Consider the following 20,594-nt stretch of genomic DNA (forward strand, 5'->3'; position numbering starts at 1 on the left):
CAGAAGGTCAAAAATCTCAAGACAACATGGGATGATCCATCATCATCGAAGGAAGAAGAACACCATGTTTCCCTTTTTGCTCTAATGGGAATTGATGATGTTGCCTCGACTTCATCCGAAGGAGAAGGAAGAAGCTCAAGTGAAGATGAAGAAGGGAGCTCAAGTGAAGGGGGAGGTTAAACATCGGATTCGGACATCTCGGTAAGTGAGGTATACAATCTTCCTCCTCATGTTTTGATTAAAATTATTAAAAGTACAAATGAGGATTTGTTCAAGGAAAAAAGGAAAAATAAGTCCTTGAAAAATGATATTTGCATGCTTAAGGAAAAATTAGAATCCATGCCTATTAGGGATAATGATATGCATGCCTCTTCTACTAATTCGAATGATTCATATTTAGAAGAAAAAAATAGGAAATTGAGGGAAAAGGTAGGATATCTTACCAATGCCCTTAGAAAATTTGAAATTGGATCCCAAACCTTAAATATGATCATTGGGAGTCAAAGGGCAAGTTTTAAGGAAAATGGGTTAGGATACAATGAACCCAACAATGAAAAGACATATCATTGTCTACTTGCTAGGGGCAATCAAAAACTAAGACCATAGATAGAAAATGGATCCCCAAGGAATATTTGGTTAACCCAATTAGAAAGAATTTCTATTGGGTACCAAAGTCAATCCTCAAGGGTTAGAGGATTTTGGGTTAGTCAACCATTGAAATCATAATTCAAATCTTTGAAAAACAGTTGACTTGAGACCTTAAAGGGAAGCACTTAGCCTTGATAGAAATTCATGATAAAGAGGGCTAAGTAGAGGTTACCTTTATTTCATCTCACAATGACTTGTATTATTTTCTAAACATAGATGTGAGATGATAGGATGATACAAATAATTCACTTATGCTTATGACATTTTGATGAGTTATGAAATGTATCAATATTTTAGTGATTATAAGCCAACTATGAAGAAAACAAATGTTTAATTAATGGATATCTTGCCTATAGATCATAGTTGAACATTCTAAATATTTTGAAAATAATTATATATTTTACTTACTGTGATATAGTTATTTTGAAACATACGAATTCAAAACAAATTTTCAAATTGATACAAACTTGAGTGAATTTCAAGGTGTTTGAGTTTTTATCAAAACTTCAAAAATATGATGAATTTTCATAGAAACATATTTTTTCCATGATAAAGAACATTATAAGAAATATGAGTTCAAAATTTCATGATTTTTCAAATTTTTTGAAATTTTCTATGCATTTCTGAAGTTGGTTTCAGAAGGTTGGAATTCGGATTGGCAATGTGCCAGTTGACTGCAACAGATGACAGTTGACTAGTAGCTATTTTCCAGCACTGTCAAGAGTTGGTTTTGGTTAACTTAATCAAATTTTGATGCCATGGTTTGCATAATTGTTTAGTGCAATCTTTTGATGGTGTCAAAGGGGGAGAAATGAGAAAGTTTAAGTTAGAAACTTAATTCTCCATATTTGGTAAAACTTGAAAATTAAGTGATATAGCATATGTTAAGGGGAAGCTTGGATTTATGCTTTGTGTTTACATTTATTCTGGTAATTTTCAAGTTGTTTTTATGCCTAACTTAAACATATTGTCACACATCAAAAAGGGGGAGATTGTTGGTGTAATCGACCTATGATTGATTGGGTTCGATCATTATTTTGATGTGTGTGTCAAAGAGTTTAAGTTATGTTTCATATTGGTTTGATGTGTTTGAGTCATGCAACACTTGGTGAAACACATATGAGGAGCTTGGTGCGGCTAAGCTTGGGAAGCACATCCTATGGCTCGGGTCCATGAGATCGGTGAAGGATGGTGCATCCGAGGGACCGCAGACGAGGAGCAACGAAGTGAAGCCGAAGGAAGCAGACTTCAAGGCAACGTGAATGATATCACGGAAAAGAGCTACGAGCTCAGGTGCATCTGAGGGACGAAGGTCAAGGAAGAGGGCTTCAATGGCGACTCCGGAGAGGATGTGTGTGAGTGTGTAACCGGGACCAATCGACTGTTGGAAGTGATAGTTGACTGGTCCAGTCGACTATGCAGTCGACTGGGAGTGAACAGAAGCATTCTGTTCGCTCTGCCAGCAGCAACCATTCGACTGGTAAGTAGCCGTTGGCAAATCATTGGCACTGTGAAGTAGTTGTTGGCTACCTCCAACGGTAGCACTAGTCGACTGATGGAAGTGCTAGTCGATTGGTGCCGAGATGAGTTGATATGATGATCAACTCTCTCCTCTTATTTATAGGAAGCTTTGGGGCATAAAGGAGACTATTGATACTTGTTGAAGAACTCCTTAGTCATTGCTCAAAGCTTCCAAAGCCTACTCTCTTCCTCCCAAGCCTAAACTTCATCTTGTAAAGAGGAAGAGATCTTTTGTGAGATGTTTGCTCCACTGAGAAGGAGAAAACTTTAGCCGGAGATTGTCGGGGACTGATCCACCGAAGGATCAAGGGCTCGTCCACCTCAAGTACACATCGTGGAGTAGGAGCAAGCAATCTCCGAATCACGTAAAGGAATCGTATTAGTGTTTGTGTTCTTACTTATTGCTTTCATTATTTTAGTTTTTGTATTTCCGCTTGTGCAAACTAACTGTGTAGAGAAGAAAGAGAATTGGGGGTGACTTAGCTATCCAACCTCCCCTTCTAGCCGGCCACCAATCTTCTACAATAATAACCTGCAAGATAAGTGTTAGCACAATAATAATGAATAATAATTAGCTCCTGTCCTTCCTAGACCAGAAACTAGTCAAGGTCTCAGTTTATGATTTCAAAATAGACTTAAACTGGATAGACATCTATTGTCCCTCAACCGGGGTGTGCCCTCACCGAGTCACTCTCCTCCAGTGACTTATCTTTACATACTAACTTGCAGTCAGTTAACTAGCCTCTTGACCCACCAGGTCTTCATGCAATTGTCAGGTCCATAGACCCAACTGAACTTCTGTCGATGGTCAGGTCCCGCCTAGACTCCTTGCCAGGTATCAGGTCAGTCGTTTGACCTATCCGGCACTACAACAAAAACCTTCATAGATATCGGTTTTCCACCGGTGTCTATTTCATTTTCGACCGATGTCTATGAAGCCGATGTTAAAAGTCTGCCATTTTAGACATCGGGTTAAAACCGGTGTAGTATCACTTAACGACACCGGTCTTCGAATCGGTTATTAACCGGTGTAGTATCACTTAACGACACCGTTTCATCAACGGTGTAAAACCGATGTAATATTGTATGTTAATAACACCAGTTTTGGCAGCGGTAAATGACCGATGTAATATTAGTTAATAACACCGGTTTTGCAGCGGTGGAAAATCGATGTAATATGTATATTTTTTAACAGCGCAAATTTGATTTCCGAAACAATGAAAAATCAACAATAAAAAAATACACAAATATTCACAAATTATACAAATATTCTTCATTCAATAATATCCATAAAATACATAAATATTCACAAATTATATAAATAATCTTCTTACAACAATATCCATAAAATACCCAAACATTCTTTTTACATCAAAAGCTAGCTAATAGATATCAAAATCAAGGTAGAACATTCTTTTAACACATCAAGGTAGAACCACACTTCAAATGTAATCTAGCATGCATTCAGCCCACTCGAACCGTACTTCATCAATTTCAACTCTGGAGTACTTGAGATTTGTAAACTGTAAAAACACATAAATAATATATTAGTAAACCAAGACTAAAAAGGATACAGCATGCAGAGTATCAGTAGTACAAGAGGTTAGCAGTTCCTGCTAACAGAATTATATGCAAAACTATATAAAGAATATTAGGCAGTAAGAGCATGGATAACAATAAGTCTGTCACATACTGATGCTTATATGGACAACTTAATGCCTAACCCATTGGATAAACTTTCATACACTCGAGCAAACTATTATCCTAGGCATGCATTCCATGCATAAATTTGTAGATATATATGATTCTATCTTATATGCGTTTGCAGCAGATGAAAGAAGGGGTAACAAAATATGTTGCACAAACAAGAAACAAGGAACAAAGTTTAACAATAGAGCATTGCCTGCAAACTTGGCTATGAACAAAAAAAGGGAAGATAGTCTACATAGAAATAGATACTTAGAGAACAAGAAGATCCAGAAGGTATGATCACTTTCACACATCAGTACTTTAACAAACAGAATATTACAAAGGCCAATCATAGGAAGGAGAATTTTACTGAGAAAATAAAGTTGTATCCCATTTCGAGAATAACACGCAGAAATTCTATCCTTCTCCACATCATTGACAAATATCCAGCAGTCATGTAAATCTTCTCATCTGAGAAATCCATTCCCTCAGTATAAAGAGCAAAACAGTGAGTATGCAAGGATATGCACCTTATGTACGCTTTCTTGTCCAAGGCAATGATTACCAAATGGTCCAGGAGTCTGCGTGTTCCATCTCCTGTCCGAAAACTTTGAAAAAACAAATCTATAATAGAACCAGGAGAAGCCCAGGCAGCATTCAAAGTTGTTAATATTACTGTTTTGTTTTCCATAGCTGCTTCCTTTAGAACTTTCTCAAGCTTAACATCGTTCTTTTCCTGCAAGCAGATATATAATTCTCTATAAAGGAGGAAAATTCACAATTGTTTGCAGGCACACAAGTTAAACGATATAAATTAGGGGGGGAATGACTTATTATATTGCATAAAATAGCATAAATCAAGTGATTTACTGACAGCTTAAGCTCATGGGGCAGATAATCATCCAATCGGATTTAACATTGTATTAAGCAGAAGAAACAAAATCAGTCCAGGTACTAGGCTTGTCTACAAATTCAACTTCGCCAAAATTAAGTGTGTTGAGAATATAGCATTCAGAATTCAACATCAAAGGAATGGTAGCTAGAGAGTATCCTAGAAAGTCACAAGGCATAAAAATTTTGAAAACAGTTATAACTTTTCAATAGTTTAGAAACATTATAGACTAAACCCTATTATGTCTAATTGAAACAAGTTGATCGAGAAGGTTAAAATAAGTTAATCAGCTTTTCATATATGCGGACTCGGTCGATGGAGGTTGGGGGAGGCAGAGGAAGGCAGCCGCTTGGACATGGCTACTGCACAGAAGCTTTTAAAATTAGATATTCGCACTCCATATTTACAGAGTTACAGTAAGTAATAAACAAGAAAGTATCTAGCAAAAGATAGAATCTAGAAACGTTCTGTCTTTTTTCATCCTTTTGTGTGTGCGTGTGTTTGAATCCATGAATCAATAATACAAGTAAACTAATGTGAAGGCCCCTGTCCTAGGTACCATTGTGATTTTACTCAAGTATCACACAAAAACGAGCAAAAGCTTGCAATACTTTCAGAAAAGCTGGAGAGATATCATCATTTTATTTTTTTCAAAAATCAAACAACGATCTTTCATCAAAACGTCCATGAAGGTTAGATAAAAAGGAAATGACAAAGTTTCAGGAATTGGAGATATATGCGGTGCTATATTTTTCTCATGGCATATAATCTTGAGCAAGAAAATGTGTTATGCTATGAAAGTTTCCCTTCTATATTCTTCTGTAGTCCACTATTTTTCTTATAAATGCCAGACACTTCACATTATTTTTGCTCTAGCTGCTCAACTTGAATTGCCAGTGTTTCAATTGGATGCTAAATCTTCCCTTTTAAATAAAGGAATCAAATAAGAGGTATATGTTGAACAACCAGATGCTATGAATGCTCCAGTTCCTGACAGATAAGACAAAACCTATGCTATCTTCCTAATATCTGATTGCGTATTTCAAGATGATTGCATTCACATGCACCAAACACAGTGAACTGTAAGTATATAACAGTTGGTGTTATATCATAAAAATGAACCATATAATTAACTCCAGTGCTAAGATTGATTGGAGTTTGAGGATCGAGTAGATAGGCATCAGAACAAGAAAAGAATTAAAAAAGTGTTGATGCGGATTGCGGTCATACATCCCTTCAAATTTTTCTGATAGGCATTCCAAACCTAAAGCCAATTTTGATACTTACTAATGACCACAGGAAAGTATCATAACCGATAAAATTGGCCTATCTGTTAAGGGCCTCTCTAACTTTAGCCCTCAAAATCCCATTATATAATGTACATACTCTGACGAATGAAATGGATGGTGGAAACAAATTTAGAGCAATATCTGGTTTCTTTATCATCTACAATATTCATTTTCGGTATTATGATATATCCAATCACTCCTTATACCTTCAACAAAACCTAAGTGCAAAGATAACACATGCTTACTTCTTCATTTTCTCTTTGCTAATGTGAAATAACAGATAGATTACTGGCATAGACATTCAAGAATATAATTATACTATCCTCATACAATACACAAAGTTAGAAGATGGTACTTATTTCCTCACACTCCCACAACACTTCCATTTAACTTGGATTACAATGCAATCATCCAATAATTCAGGACAACAGGAACTGAAAATATGCAAGTGACAAAGCAAAAAGAATGTAATAGATTTAGAAATTTCTATATGAACAACAACTTACTGCAAAGATGCTATAATAAATAGTTCAATTACAAATAAGCACATTAAACAATCAAACCTGCAGCTTCACAATATTCTCTATCACATATAGTGGGTCTTTTACAAAGTTCCTAGAAATATTTGCGAGCAAGCAGAAAAAATTTAATCAAAATTGGATTGAATTCTTTTAAAATTAATTGCTTCTGACCTGGCCATAAAGCCCCCAGCCAAAAGTAAGTAGCACTCCTGTGTCTGCAAGTGCATAATACAAGTTTGTTATGAAACGTAAATAGTTAAAACTATGATGAAGTAGAGCATACTAGAGGTAAGTACTGGAGCATTATTTGGTAAAGTGAGATTCCTTAAAGATCCATACATTACAATACATACCCAGAAAACTAGTTATCAATAGAACATTAAATTGTATAATAATAGAAAAGCATGTTTCTATATTGTTTAAAACTATTTTTAAAAATCAATTAATTTCTTTTAGATAGATATATTAGTTTAACTAAACTTAAAGATAACAATTGAAAATTCAACAAAAATGGCATTGATAACAAAAAAATTGTGACAAAAAAGGAATAGGAGGTAACTACAAACCTGTAACTACAGCACTGTGTCGACCACCACAAGCAATGGTCTTCACAGAACTCCCTATGAGTTTATAAGATTGCCCATCTTGTTTCCCCTTTGTAGCAGAGGATGATCGTTCTTTATTGAAAGAAGCTGACTCTAAGCAAGGTACAGGATGAGGAGATGACACATTTCGTATGCGAGTACCCAAACCAAGTTGCTCAAAGAGCCTGGAGAGGAAGAAAGACCTGCCTAAGTGATCCACGAGCTTCCGTATCTGCTTCATCTGGACGGAAATGAGCCGCTTGTTTCCTCCATGTTGCCCATCCTCTTGCTCGAACACGATGCTGGGAACCCTCCCGGCCTTCCTCTCCTTGCTGGAGATGTTCTTACCGGATTTGTCCAGCGGGATCGCCGTGATCGTCTCCGAGTGTTTTGGGTCCGGCCTGGGGAACCCCTCTAAGTACTCGAGAGGGGACAATGGGTAGATCGGCGCCGGTTCATGCTGAGGAATCGTCGATGATGGTCGGGCGGAGGAGGATAATGTGGAGGAGTTTGCTCAGAGGTTGGAGGAATCGATTCTCGAGCTTCAGCGGCAACAAGGAAATGGAGGAGACGCATCCCTATTCTCTACTTCCTTTTGCCTCAACGCGAGCTCGCCGCCGTCGTTGAGCAAGCAAGAGCCTTCAACGAAGCCCCCGTGGGTGCCGGTGAGGCCGGAACCGCCGGACTGGCCCGGCCAGATCGTGCCGACGAGCGTGGAGAAGAAGCAGGCGGTTTTGATCCGATTGAGGGGGGCATCGATCCAAGAAGGGGAAGAGATCCAGGAAGGGGAAGAGGGAGATGAGGCTGAGAGAGATGGTCGGAAGGTTTAGGTTTAGGTTTAGGCTGAGAGAAGCGGCGCGATATTAGTTTAGGTTTTGAGGGAACGAAGTGTTATAAATTTTGGCTAGAAAAATTAAATTATTATTTTTTGGTTCATTAACACCGGATTTTAAAAACCGCTGTTAAAACCGGTGTCTATTAACAAAAAAAAAAAGGTGCTCATAGACATCGGCTAAAAAACCGATGTCTATGAGCGAAAATCTGCGCTCATAGACACCGGTTTTTGGAAAAACCGGTGTAAAATACTCAAAGACATCGGTTTTTGTTTAAAATTGTTATTGTTCCACCGATGTCTATGAGGGTTTTTCTTGTAGTGCGGCTTGCACCATCTATCGGGTCCCGCAGACCTAGCTAGATTTCAACCTAGTGTCAGGTTCTTCCGACCCGTCAACTCCTGCACACTTGGTTAAGCAATTAGATTACAACAACACCTAACTTAACGCACATGTTATTCATCAAAATCTGAGTTAGACCATTAGTGTAAATTGCACTAACAGTTAAAAAACAACTAAATGTGGGCCATGTTAGATCCGAGCGACATCAACCTCGGAGTTTGAACAATTGATCGGGAGAATGATCAGAAAGAAATTAAAAAATGGCTGAATATTGTCTGTGTTAGCGCCGAGTGGCGGCTCTAAACCCTAGCACATCCGGCAGGGGCAGTGAATGTCATAGCCGAGCAAGGGCTTTAAATCCTTGTACGTCCGATTAAAGAAAAGTCAGCATCTTGACAAATAGCAGGAACAATGAATGTCACAGTCGAGCGACGATTCTAAATCCTAGAACACCCGATTAGGAAGAGGAGTTGCACAGCATACTAATTGTCCAGTCAGTCGGACTTGCAGTCTCTTTCAATTAGACTTGAGATAAAGGCTTGCGATACGGTGGTGAAGAGGGGTCCACTAAAGATGTGTTATAGTAGAGAAGAGCGGCTGATGTAAAGGTCAAAGTCAAGACAGTCAGAAGCCCATGTCCACCGATCGGGTGTAGTGGGCCGAACGGACCCCAAGGTCGGTCGAACATGGTTGTCCGAGCGGCCCTCCACGAAGAACCTGCAATTGTAGTGAATCCCCCCCCCTCCCGGCTGATCGGGCGTCATGGCCAGTTAGATAAAAAACAACCCTCCGACAACCAAACTGCCGAGTAAAGGAAAATAGCTATGTTCGGTGCGACCAAGCCGGGACCTCCCGACCGAACGACTTCTAATCGACACATAGTGGGACCCCCTTGCATATCTCATATTATCCTTTTAGAGGTTTGTGCCACTGATAACAGAACATATCCAGCAAATAAATTATATTTTAGAACCTTCCAACCTGTCACATCAGATATTTGTGTATTTAAGGAAAGATGTCAGGGATAATTTTTAACTATGACGCTTTGGAAAACATGCATGCGTTTTGAGATGCGTGCATAAACGCTACAATGACACTATAAAAGGGGGTTTCCATCCATAGGCGGAGGCATGCATTACTACAGCTTTTCTACTATTCTTTATTATACCAAGGATTGACTTGAGCGCGTCGGAGGGCCAACGCCAGGAACCCCTTTCCGGTCCGGTACTAACGCTCCTTGTCTTACAAGATCATGTGAAATTTTCACTTAGTCAACTGTAAAACCACATTCCCAGTCAATCATTTTTTCCACTTTCGGACAAGATCATCACTAATCTTTCTAAACTTTTGCTTGTTAAGAAACAAGTCTTTTTCTTTACTGATAAGGTTCATTACTATCATCTGTGATCAATATGCTTGATCTCTTACATTGAGCTTACTGGTTAAGAAACTACAAGTTGTAGAAGAGGCTTATCGAAAAGAGATCGAACGATTAAAAAAATAATTAGAGGTAAAATCTATTGTATAAATTTAATGCTGGATAATCTTGGTGCAAGCAATTTTTTACTGGAAGAGACACAGCAATATGGTTCGTGTGTTAAAAATTGTACATGTCACCTGTGAAGACAAGCTGTTGTGGGCAAGGGGATCTCCTTTGGATTGACTACTTTTGTACTCATCTTGGTTAAAGATCGAAGAAGGGGTTTTGGTGTCTTCGGTATTAGGCCGAGAACGAGAAGCCATGAAGGACTCAAACTATTTATAGAGTTCTTGAATGTGGTTAAAGATTGAAGAACGGGTTTTGGGTGTCTTCGGTATTAGGCTACGAACGAGAAGCCACAAAGGACTCAAACTATTTATAGAGTTCTTCAATGTCGTTTGGGTAAGGGAAGTCTTGATACAACGATAAAATTATTACTATGTGATAGGAGTTTCATATATTGGACTACCGTTGAATATGGTTTGGGTGTTTGGATGAGTTAACCCATGTCAATGATGGCTTTGCTCAACTTGATTAAAGCATGAGAGAGAGCTCAATCCAACTTAAATGCAACAAAACTTTGAGATAGTCGATTAGGCCTAATGTCGTTAGAGGTGACGGTCAAACTCTAATACCATGTTAAAGCCCAAGAGGGTCGAATCTAACCTTAAAATTTGTACTCTCACTTAGGGTCGAGTGACCACTCAAAGTGAAACAATAATCTCTTCAATAGGGCCTAAGTTGGAAGTACAACTATGTCTATTGTCCCGAGACTTTCACGCAATTGCTTAATTCCTCCAAGGGGTGAGATGCAAGAGTAGAAGTGTTGGGATAAATATTTTAAACAACAATATAACATGCCATGTGTCATGTTTATCTCTCCTTGGGCTTTTATGGAGTCATTTCTTAATCAAAAGTCATACTTGTGTGGTGAAAAGGTAAAATGCTCATCCCCGGTGCTCTCCTTAATCTGTTCCAAGATTAACATAAAGAAGATAAATTACGATGACTGAAAAGACAATATAAAATTCCAATATATATATATATATATATCCACAGACCTTACATATCATCTAAATGGGCTGATTGAGCCCAACCTGATCGGACCTGAAGAAGCCGGCCTGGGCCGAACGGTCTACTATATAAGGGACAATTCTCAGGCGTAGGGTTTCATCTTGGTCCCTTTCTACCTCTGAGCTCGAGCGGCGGCCATGGCGACGGCGCCTTCGGAGTCCGTGCAGTGCTTTGGCCGGAAGAAAACGGCCGTGGCTGTGGCGCACTGCAAGCGCGGGCGTGGACTGATCAAGGTGAACGGCGTGCCAATCGAGCTGGTGAAGCCGGAGATCCTTCGTCTCAAGGCCTTCGAGCCCATCCTCCTTCTCGGGAGGCAGCGCTTCGCGGGTGTCGACATCCGCATCCGCGTCCGCGGCGGCGGCAAGACCTCTCAGATCTACGCCATCCGCCAGAGCATCGCCAAGGCCCTCGTCGCCTACAACCAGAAGTACGTTGACGAGCAGTCTAAGCAGGAAATCAAGGACATACTCGTCCGCTATGATCGCACCCTGCTCGTCGCCGACCCTCGCCGATGCGAGCCAAAGAAGTTTGGTGGGCGTGGCGCGCGCGCCCGCTTCCAGAAGTCCTACCGTTAGAACCATGGCGTCCTACAGTAGGGGTTTCCCCTCAAAGATTCAACCTTTCTTGCCTGGGTTTGCTTTCTGTTTCTGTTAACATGAATTTGATTAATTATTGGTGCTTTAAGTTTTATTTTAGTTTATATTATGCTATGTTTGTGAGGAAACATTCTCTATTACACTCAATGATATGGTTTAAGCTTACTTGCTACCTTGATTATGCAAAATTATTTATCTGTGGAACATCTTTCTAGCCACCAAGTGTTTTGTTAGGTTTTGTTTTGATGTCAATTATTGACTTGTGGAATATACTTTTGTGCTTGCTTTTGTAAGTTAACAAACCTCTACGAATTGGTTATTGTGGTGAGGTATTCTCTAATTCATTGAATTAGCCCGGGCATTGGCTACGATCTATTTTACATAAAAGGATGATAGGAGTTCATTTGATTAATTTTATACTGAAACAGTGAAGAGCATATGAATGATATAAGGGATTTCATATGGCGGGAAAAGTTACGGCTGTAGGACACTTACATATTAAAGTTCTCAATGCTATGAGAGTTTATATTCGTCTAATTTGATATTTAAGGATACTCCAGCATATAAATTGGTGTAAGTTGCACTTAATTACCTACTTGTTCAATTAAATGATGAATCATGAGTGGATCTTCCCTTTACTTCTGTCCTATAAAGTTCGATATAACTTTGTTTAATGATGTTGTGATTGCTGAATCACTGTATTCTAGTAATGTTCATCGGTTTTCTTTTTGTATTCTTGTTATGATTCTTCCATTTATTATCAGATAATCTTTATGATTAAACTCTTAGTAACAAACTGTTGATGTTGCATGTCTGGAACTTAAAGTTGATGTTCTTTTATCAACATGCACATTCTGAACATTATCACTCAGATATATCGATGTAACTTTACATTTGTGAAATGCTTGAATTTGCTTCCCCAGTTACACTTCATGGATTATTTCTTTGCATAACGTAACTGTTGTGATGCATTAGAGGTGGACCAAAGCTGGCTAGAGTTTAGCTAGTAGTTATGGTTTAGTTGGGTTCAAAGCAGTAGTGATTGGAATGCCACTCTAAGATTTCTCTATTACTAGAAATTTTGACCCTTCCATTAGTCCACTAGTAACCTATTCAAAGCTTTTTGTGCCGGAGTTCCCCGTCCTCAACCAATGCGAAGGGTTTGATTCTATAGTCCAACATCAAGAGTGGCATCATTCTTGAGATGCTGGAATCGATGTGCAGCTATCACCTACAACTAGAAGTTCGTCGATGCAGGTTTATTGCGGGTTTGGAAGTAATATGATTGACAACTATAAGTTAACGATGGAGGGAATGTATAGGGTTGTAATTGAATTGGATATTGCTCTATTATGTTTGGTGTTGTCTAGTTCATTATTTCTTTTTTCTATCATGTTCGTTCAATAATAAAAAAAAGTATTTAAATGATGATAGTTGTATAATAAGAAGAAAAATTATTAGTATAAAAAATATATAGTTTAATGGAAATGGATATCAGAATGAATATATGATATCTAATGGATATGGGCACGGAGGAAGATATGAAATACAATTCAAATCCGACATCATCTCACCATATATAGACAATCTCATGTTCCATGCATAAAGGATTACATTTCATACCACAGTGTTGTCACCGACGATGATAACGATGAAAATAAACCAAGAATTGCATTGCGCTTGCTATGAATCGATAAGCCAGAAGATTTGCCACGTTCGAGACCCCAGAATACAAAGTGCTAGTAACTACACGATCTGTGAAGATTGAACTGCGGTATACAACTGGGAACTATAACATCTTAAACAGAAAGTACCTCACAGCTGATGAATTCTGCCGCACCAAAATTCTTCGTGCCAATGACCTCCCAAAAGTCAGGGTCTTCTGCCTTTTGAAACTTCTCAGGGTTTAGACTCGGTAAGACACTTGCGGAAGAAGACGAAATGCCTACTGTCAAGACAGACGTATCATTGCTAATGCCTTTCATGATCAGATGGAGCTTCCCCTGGAAAGTAGCAAGCAAATATGGGGTTTCACAACTGCTCAAGTCATGGAATGGCACTTTTCCTATAACCACTTTCCAAACATCGTCCTTATCATCGTACACCTTTATTCGGGCACCCTCTGAAGAACCAGCGGGGTCCAAGGCATATAATTTGCCGTTCACCACCGCGCTCAACTTGGTCTCGGCCTGCTTACCTGGCCAGCCCTCACCCATGCCGGCCAGCATCTCAGACCATGTGTTAGTTCTGGGATCGTATATCTCACCGCTAATGTCACCGTACAATGGCCAAGAATACAAACTCTGAGGGACACACAGCCTGCCCCTGTAAGAAGTCACACCGGTTGCAACAGGCTTCAGCAGCTCGGCTAAGAAAGCTGTAGGTAATATCTGCGCTTTCGAGAACGGCACGCTTGGCATCTCCGTCCATGTGTTGGTTAGAGGATCGTAGACTTCAGCAGATTGAAGCGGAGACAAACCTCCATTGACTCTCCTAATCCCGCCAACAGCATAAAGCTTGTCGTCTAACATACTGATCTTACAGAAAGCCCTTCCTTCCGTCATTGGACTTGATTCTTGCCATGAATTCGTGCGAGGATCATACCTCCAAACACATTTAATCGCCGAAAATCTGGAGAATCCCCCTAGAACATAAAGACATCCACCAACCGCGCCGACCGAGCAACCACAGAATGGCATTTTTGTTGAAGCATCACTCCCAACCACCCAACCTCTAATGGTTTCAGTGATCTTGATGCTTGAATCTATCAGGTTACGCGCGCACAACCCCGAGAAGCCTCGTGGAGATTCGTCTTCGAAGGCTATCGCGGGCATTTGCGGCACCCTCTGCCACCGGCCCGATGAAGGATCCAAGCCATGCCAAGCAAGCTGATCGTCTAGCTTTGTCAAAATGTAAAGCCATTCTTCAGTTCTTCCAATTTGTTTCCTCAATCGGTAAACCTCCGGGCCGGCGATAGCGACTTTCCAACTCCGAGACACCATCTTCATCTTCAGGTAGCAAATTCTAGGAACCCTAGCGATGATCTCCAGTGAGATCTCGTCTGGCAGACCAGGGATCAACCCGTTGTTTTCACCATCGCAGTTGGCAGATGCCTTTGCCTTCTTGCACCAGTCCATTCCAGAACAGCTATAATCCTCTATCGGCTGATCTTTACTGCGATTGAAGCTCAAGAATGAACCCATTTTCCTTCTTCTTCTTCTTCTTCTTCTTCTTCTTCTTCTTCTTCTTCTCTGCCTTGTGATCTCAGATGCTTTCCCCGCCGACACTTTTGACCATGTAGATCATTCAGTATAAATTGGGGAAAACACAGAAATTAGGGTAAAGGAAAAAGGGAAGAAATTCTTCAGCGGCAGAACAGAAAAAAAATAACCTAGAAACGCAGTAAATCCCTAAAAGGAGGCGAAATCGATCGACAGAGCGGGATCACATAAACCCTAAAGAATGCCGCAATCCAAATCCTTTAACTCGAAAAAATCGAAACTTCGGCGGCATCGAAAGAGAAGAAGGGGGGCGTACCTGGATGACAACAGATCGACGACCCCACTCGTCAAGGTATCATCGATCGATCATTCCTTCGCCAATCGCAAGCAGATATAGTAGCCTGGCCTTCGTTGTCGCTTTCCCTCTTCGTCTTCGTGCTTTATCCCTCCTTTATTCTGCAGCAGCGTCATTCTTTTACTGAATTTTTCTATTGCAAAATGTGCAACCGTCACGCCTCCTGGGTCCGAACCTACGTATATTCAGAAGGGATAAATCATGGTTAAACTGAACAGAAGGGGTGACTGGAGGTCGAGTAAAATTTAAAACACAGTAGACCAAGATTTTATGCTCATGTTCAACTGACGACTCTCGATCCTTGAACCTCCGTTGCAAACGTCATGTACCCTTCCAGCTGATCCAGCACGTCAAACATTACTGAATGTTTCTATGATCAATAATTTGGAGAGTGCAATTCTATATTTTTAGTGGAGTAATAATGGAATTAATAGATTGGATAAATTAATTAAAAAGTTTAATTATTTATCTAATTTATTGAAGCTTTTTTAATTATGAGTCCGTGGTCCTCGCCTTCTCGATGGATTAGAAATACAATTTAGAAATTAATTGTGAAAATAGTAAAATGTTTTTCAAAGGCTGGTAGATAAATCATAATTATGTGATAATTATAAATTTATATTATTATGGTAATATCCAAATAGGTACTAATAATATCCTAATCTAAATCATAATTATGAGATAATTATAAATTTGGATTATTATAGTAATATCCAAATAGATACTAATCACAATTATAAGATAATTATAAATTTGGATTATTATGGTAATATCCAAATAGATACTAATCATAATTATGAGATAATTATAAATTTGGATTATTAATTATGGTAATATCCAAATAGATATTAATAATATCCTAATCTAAATCATAATTATGAGATAATTATAAATTTGGATTATTATGGTAATATCCAAATAGATACTAATCATAATTATGAGATAATTATAAATTTGGATTATTATGGTAATATCCAAATAGATACTAATCATAATTATAAGATAATTATAAATTTGGATTATTATGGTAATATCCAAATAGATATTAATAATATATTGAGAATATATTATACGTTATTGAATATCTAAAAGATAAGATATACATCTTAGGATAGAGGCTAGAACAAGTCTTAGAATTTTGAATTTTATAAACACACATATGTTCTTGTATCAAACTGAGCGAGTCGTCATTTTCATACTAGAAAATTGTAGTTTCTACACACCTTGGATTTTTTGGATTCTCAAAAAAGAAAGAAAACTACAAGCAATTAGTTTTTATAAAATATTTATTTCATAAATTTAATTTCCTTATTAGCTTATATTCATATGTTTGATTATGATTTATAAAATTGTGTAATCACTGTAATTCGATATGATCGAATTTGTAAAATTATTAAAATCATAATGATTTTGGAGTCCAAGTAATTTCCAACGCATCCCCCAAAGACACGTTAATTGTGACTAGGAAAGAATAGGACATGTTATTATTGATTGATAGGTTGATTGATTGGATTTATTTCTCCATTACGTCACTAGAAGCTCATGCCTCCACGTCATGTCTATCTGTTGTTTATCATATTACACGCTCTTGTAATTATTACAAGAGCAAAATCAACGGCTAAATCAGTAAGAAACGATATCCAATATTTAAATAAACCACAAATCACGCAGCCATTTGAGAATTTTGTTCACAGCTCGAGCTTCCTAATTAACTTGGTCGATGCGTCTGGATCTCTCTCCAAGTCAATACTCAATAGATCAACCCTACGTGGCCTTGTCTCGATCAAGACTCCTATTTCGATAAACAAGGACTTAAAAATCGGACTCTCGAGGTAAAGTCCTTGGGCAGTTTCAACTTTTTTTATTTTATTTTTGTTTTTTTTAGAATGTAATCAGCTTAGATCAATAAAAGGCATTATTGATCATTTAATGATCATTATTTGTCAATTGTGATGTTGGTTATTTTACTTGGACAAATTTTGCTCCGATCGTCCGACATTCGGCGTGCGCAGGTCGTGCCTGCACATGTCAACATAGTTCAGTGCAATCCGGGTCCTGGATTTGCATCCCCTTATGCACCCACGCGTGAGAGAGAGTCTCTCCCCATGTATTTGTTCACATCATCAAAGCATGTGAATCAATATAAACCAACCAACATGTCTTGAAACTCTTAATGTAGGACTAAAGTCTCAATCACAATATAGTTTATTTCCTCTTCCACCTTTTCTCCATTCACATATATCCAACAATCTCTTACATGAATGAAGTTAGGGTATATGATAGTTTTCAATAGTTTAGTCTAGTATAGGACAGGTAGATTTTTCCCTTTGAACCTTCCCTTGTGAGGATCTGTTTACTTACTGGCTGACAGTACGCGCGATGTCCTTGAACTGGTCTACCGTATGTATAAGTTAAGTGTATTCGTTCTTGGCCATAAACACGCCTGGTTCTGTGAGAAGTTTTAAGAATCATGCCTCCAATTCTCTTCGAAGTAGCCCTACTTCTTTCTCACATAGGTGATCACTTAAGAGTATTCCACATTACTCTTCTTGGATCATTAAAACCGTGTACTTTGTAGGATCGAAAATAATTTACATATCTCCACAATTACATGATATTGTCCACTTTGGGCCTAAGCCCTCATGGTTTTGTTCTTGGGCTCTACCCAAAAGGCCTCATATCAATGGAGATATCTTTTCTCTTATAAATCCATGATCTTTTCCATGTGTTTTCAATGTGGGACTATGTTTGCAACCTTGCAACCCCAACAATCCCCCCTCAAACAAAGGACCACAGGCTTCCCACGTCCGATCCTAGACCCCAGGTCTTCCTGCCTCTCGGTCCACCCTACCTACTAGGACTTCCTTGTCTAGCCGTAACTGAGACTTCTTATATGGTGGCTGGTCCTCTTGATCCGAACATAGGAGCCCCCCTTTCTTTGTTCGAGGTCAATATTGTACACACATGACTCAATCAAATCATAGCTCTTGTGCACAGTCGACAGTTAAACCTTCTGGCAGTCCAGACTCTAATATCAATTGTTGGATCGAAAAGAATTTAGATATCTCCACAATAATATGATATTGTCCACTTTGGGTCTTAGCCCTCGTGGTTTTGCTCTTGGGCTCTACCCAAAAGACCTCATGCCAATTGAGATATCTTTTCTTTTATAAATCCATGATCTTTTCCATGTGTTTTCAGTTTGGGACTATGTTTGCAACCTTGCAACCCCAACATACTTAACCTCCATCTTCACTGATTCATTGGGGTCATTCTCCATAGTGAGCAACTTTTTCGGTACAATTAGGTTGTCCCTTTGAACCTAGTCCTTGGGATCTCCAATCTACATAGGTTGGATTCCTTTGCACCAACATTTCTCATCGACATCAAACTCATCCCTCGTGATGAGCTTGCTACTAACTCTCTATTTAACCCTTGGTTAGCGAATCTGCAAGGTTATCCTTTGACTTCATATAGTCAATAACGATAACTCCCGTTGAGAGAAGTTATCTAATGATATTATATCTATGATGTATATGTCTAGACTTACCATTATATAGATGACTCTATGCTCGACTAATTGCTGAGTGATTATCGCAATATATGCAAATTGTCGGTACATGTTTGGTCATCTTGGAATATCTTCTAAGAATTATCGTAGTCATTCAGTCTCTTCACCACATTTGTCAAGAGCTACAAACTCAGCTTCCATTGTGGATTTGGTTATTACCGTTTGCTTAGAAGATTTCAGGATATGGCTGCACCTCCAAGAGTGAATACATATTCACTCGTAGACTTATAGTCTTTTCTATTAGATATTCAATTCACATCGCTGTATCCTTCGATCATAGCAGGATATATTGTATAGTGCAGTCCATATTCACGAGTATACCTTAGTACTCTTGTTATCCCTTTCCAGTGCTCAACACTAGGATTACTCGTATATCTACTCAGTTTACTTAATACGTAGGCCAAATGTGGTCGTGTACAACTTATCAGGTACATTATACTTTCAATTATTTAAGAGTATTCTATTTGAGAGATACTTTCACCTTAATTTTTCGAAGATGTTGACTCGTTTCTATCGACGTTCATGCCAACGCTAAGCATTTTGATTCCTAGAATCATATCAGCTAGGCTCATATCTTTCATGTCAAATCTTGAGTTCAACAAATCTTTAGTGGATTTGATTATCTTATCATTACGCTCAATAATAAGTATGTCATCTATATATAGGCACAAGATAACGTAGTTGTTGGTACCCCAAGGTAGTTTTAATGTGGTCAAACAAGTTAAGTTAGATCCTATTATGTTTAACCTTTTGTCTAAGTGTGCAGGAATTTAAGAGCACAGGGAGTCGAGCAAAAGACGCAACTAGCGATAAAGACGGCACGGAAGAGAGCCAACAGGCTCGGTGCATCTGAGGGACGAGGTGCTGCGGAAGAGTACACCGACAGAAGAGAAGGGAGAGTGCGGTGTTTTCGAGGGACGAGAAGCCGGAACGGAAGATTGTTCGAGGAGCAAAAAACGCAGCTAGCGAGAAGGTCGGCACGGGAGAGAGCCGATGGGGTTGGTGCATCTGAGGGACGAAGCGATGCGGAAGAGTAGCTGGCAGATGAGAAGGAAGCACGCGACGATTTCGAGGGACGAGAAGCCAGAGCAGAAGCTTTCTCGAGAAGACGGAAAGTTGGGTGAGTCCTATTCTGGATGGCCGAGATCACTTAAGCAAGATGAATCGGAGCGGAAGACCCGGACTGAGACGAGCAAAACCGATGCGGAAGGCCCGGATTGGAAAAAGCCAACTTGGTCGACTTTCTTGGTCTGAACGCCCGGAACAGGATTTTATCTGGATCGTGTTTCACAATGATCCGTTGCGAATGGGATAAAGTTTTATCTCCCTCCAAGCGCCTGGAACCCTTCCAAGCGCCCGAGCAGGGCTATATAAGCATCCCTGCTCCCAAAGCTAAATAAGAAAAAGAAATTATGAAACAACACTTGTACACATTCACTATTATATTTTAGCTTTCTATTTCTGCGCTTCCATTGTTATAAAGAGGCTTCTCCGCCTAAAGGAGAATTTTAGTGTGTTTTAACTTTCTTGGATTAACAACTTCTCCGGTTGTAACCAAGTAAATCTGTGAGCCTCGTCTTTTTAGTTTATATCTTATTTTGTTTATGCAAGTGTTTAGTTCAATTAAGTTATAAGTCCGAGGAATGTTTGTTTTGCTTGATTTGTGTAGGGGCTATTCATCCCCTCCTCTAGTCGGTCTCCGAGGGTCCTAACAGTAGTCATTTTCTGTGACTTTTATATAAACACATTTATCACATTCATTAATTTTGAATTCATATTCTTTCATGACATTATTAAATTTCTCATGCCGCCACTTTGGTGCTTGTTTCAAGCCATATAATGACTTCACCAATCTACAAGCCTTGTTTTTTTGTCCTGGCACAGAAAATCTCTCTAGTTGTTCCTTGTAGATTTCTTCTTCTAAATCTCCGTTTAGAAAGGTTGTTTTTACATCCATCTGATGTATTTCGAGATTCCA

At 39.0% G+C, this 20,594-nt stretch overlaps 2 protein-coding genes and 1 long non-coding RNA gene across 4 annotated transcripts; 1 reads left to right on the top strand and 2 right to left on the bottom strand.

The window, feature by feature from the left end:
* Nucleotides 1–6,640: 6,640 nt before the first annotated feature.
* LOC122021531 lies at nt 6,641–7,314 on the bottom strand. The gene is made up of 3 exons (XR_006122566.1): nt 7,127–7,314; nt 6,732–6,775; nt 6,641–6,654 (listed from the first exon to the last, which is right to left on the bottom strand). It is a non-coding gene; the product is annotated as an uncharacterized LOC122021531 (long non-coding RNA).
* A 3,644-nt stretch (nt 7,315–10,958) lies between these two features.
* LOC122021665 (40S ribosomal protein S16-like) lies at nt 10,959–11,641 on the top strand. Its single transcript, XM_042579811.1, has one exon. The coding sequence runs from the start codon at nt 11,011–11,013 to the stop codon at nt 11,446–11,448; it is 438 nt and encodes a 145-aa protein (XP_042435745.1). The 5' UTR covers nt 10,959–11,010; the 3' UTR covers nt 11,449–11,641.
* A 1,375-nt stretch (nt 11,642–13,016) lies between these two features.
* Nucleotides 13,017–15,205, bottom strand: LOC122020226 (F-box/kelch-repeat protein At1g22040-like). 2 transcript variants are annotated; one of them, XM_042578058.1, is made up of 3 exons: nt 15,007–15,205; nt 14,861–14,924; nt 13,017–14,755 (listed from the first exon to the last, which is right to left on the bottom strand). In XM_042578058.1, exon 3 carries the CDS (start codon nt 14,670–14,672, stop codon nt 13,269–13,271), a length of 1,404 nt encoding a protein of 467 aa, XP_042433992.1. In that variant the 5' UTR covers nt 14,673–14,755; nt 14,861–14,924; nt 15,007–15,205; the 3' UTR covers nt 13,017–13,268. The 2 variants fall into 2 exon arrangements, with proteins under 2 accessions (XP_042433992.1, XP_042433991.1); XM_042578057.1 differs by lacking the exon at nt 14,861–14,924.
* Nucleotides 15,206–20,594: the final 5,389 nt, after the last annotated feature.

The sequence above is a fragment of the Zingiber officinale genome, chromosome 9A (genome assembly GCF_018446385.1).
Source record: "Zingiber officinale cultivar Zhangliang chromosome 9A, Zo_v1.1, whole genome shotgun sequence".
In the NCBI taxonomy this organism is placed as follows: Eukaryota; Viridiplantae; Streptophyta; class Magnoliopsida; order Zingiberales; family Zingiberaceae; genus Zingiber; species Zingiber officinale.

Bases quoted from the DNA above. Each gene is read 5' to 3' on its own strand.
- LOC122021665 (XM_042579811.1), top strand. From the start codon at position 11,011: ATGGCGACGGCGCCTTCGGAGTCCGTGCAGTGCTTTGGCCGGAAGAAA.
- LOC122020226 (XM_042578057.1), bottom strand. From the start codon at position 14,672: ATGGGTTCATTCTTGAGCTTCAATCGCAGTAAAGATCAGCCGATAGAG.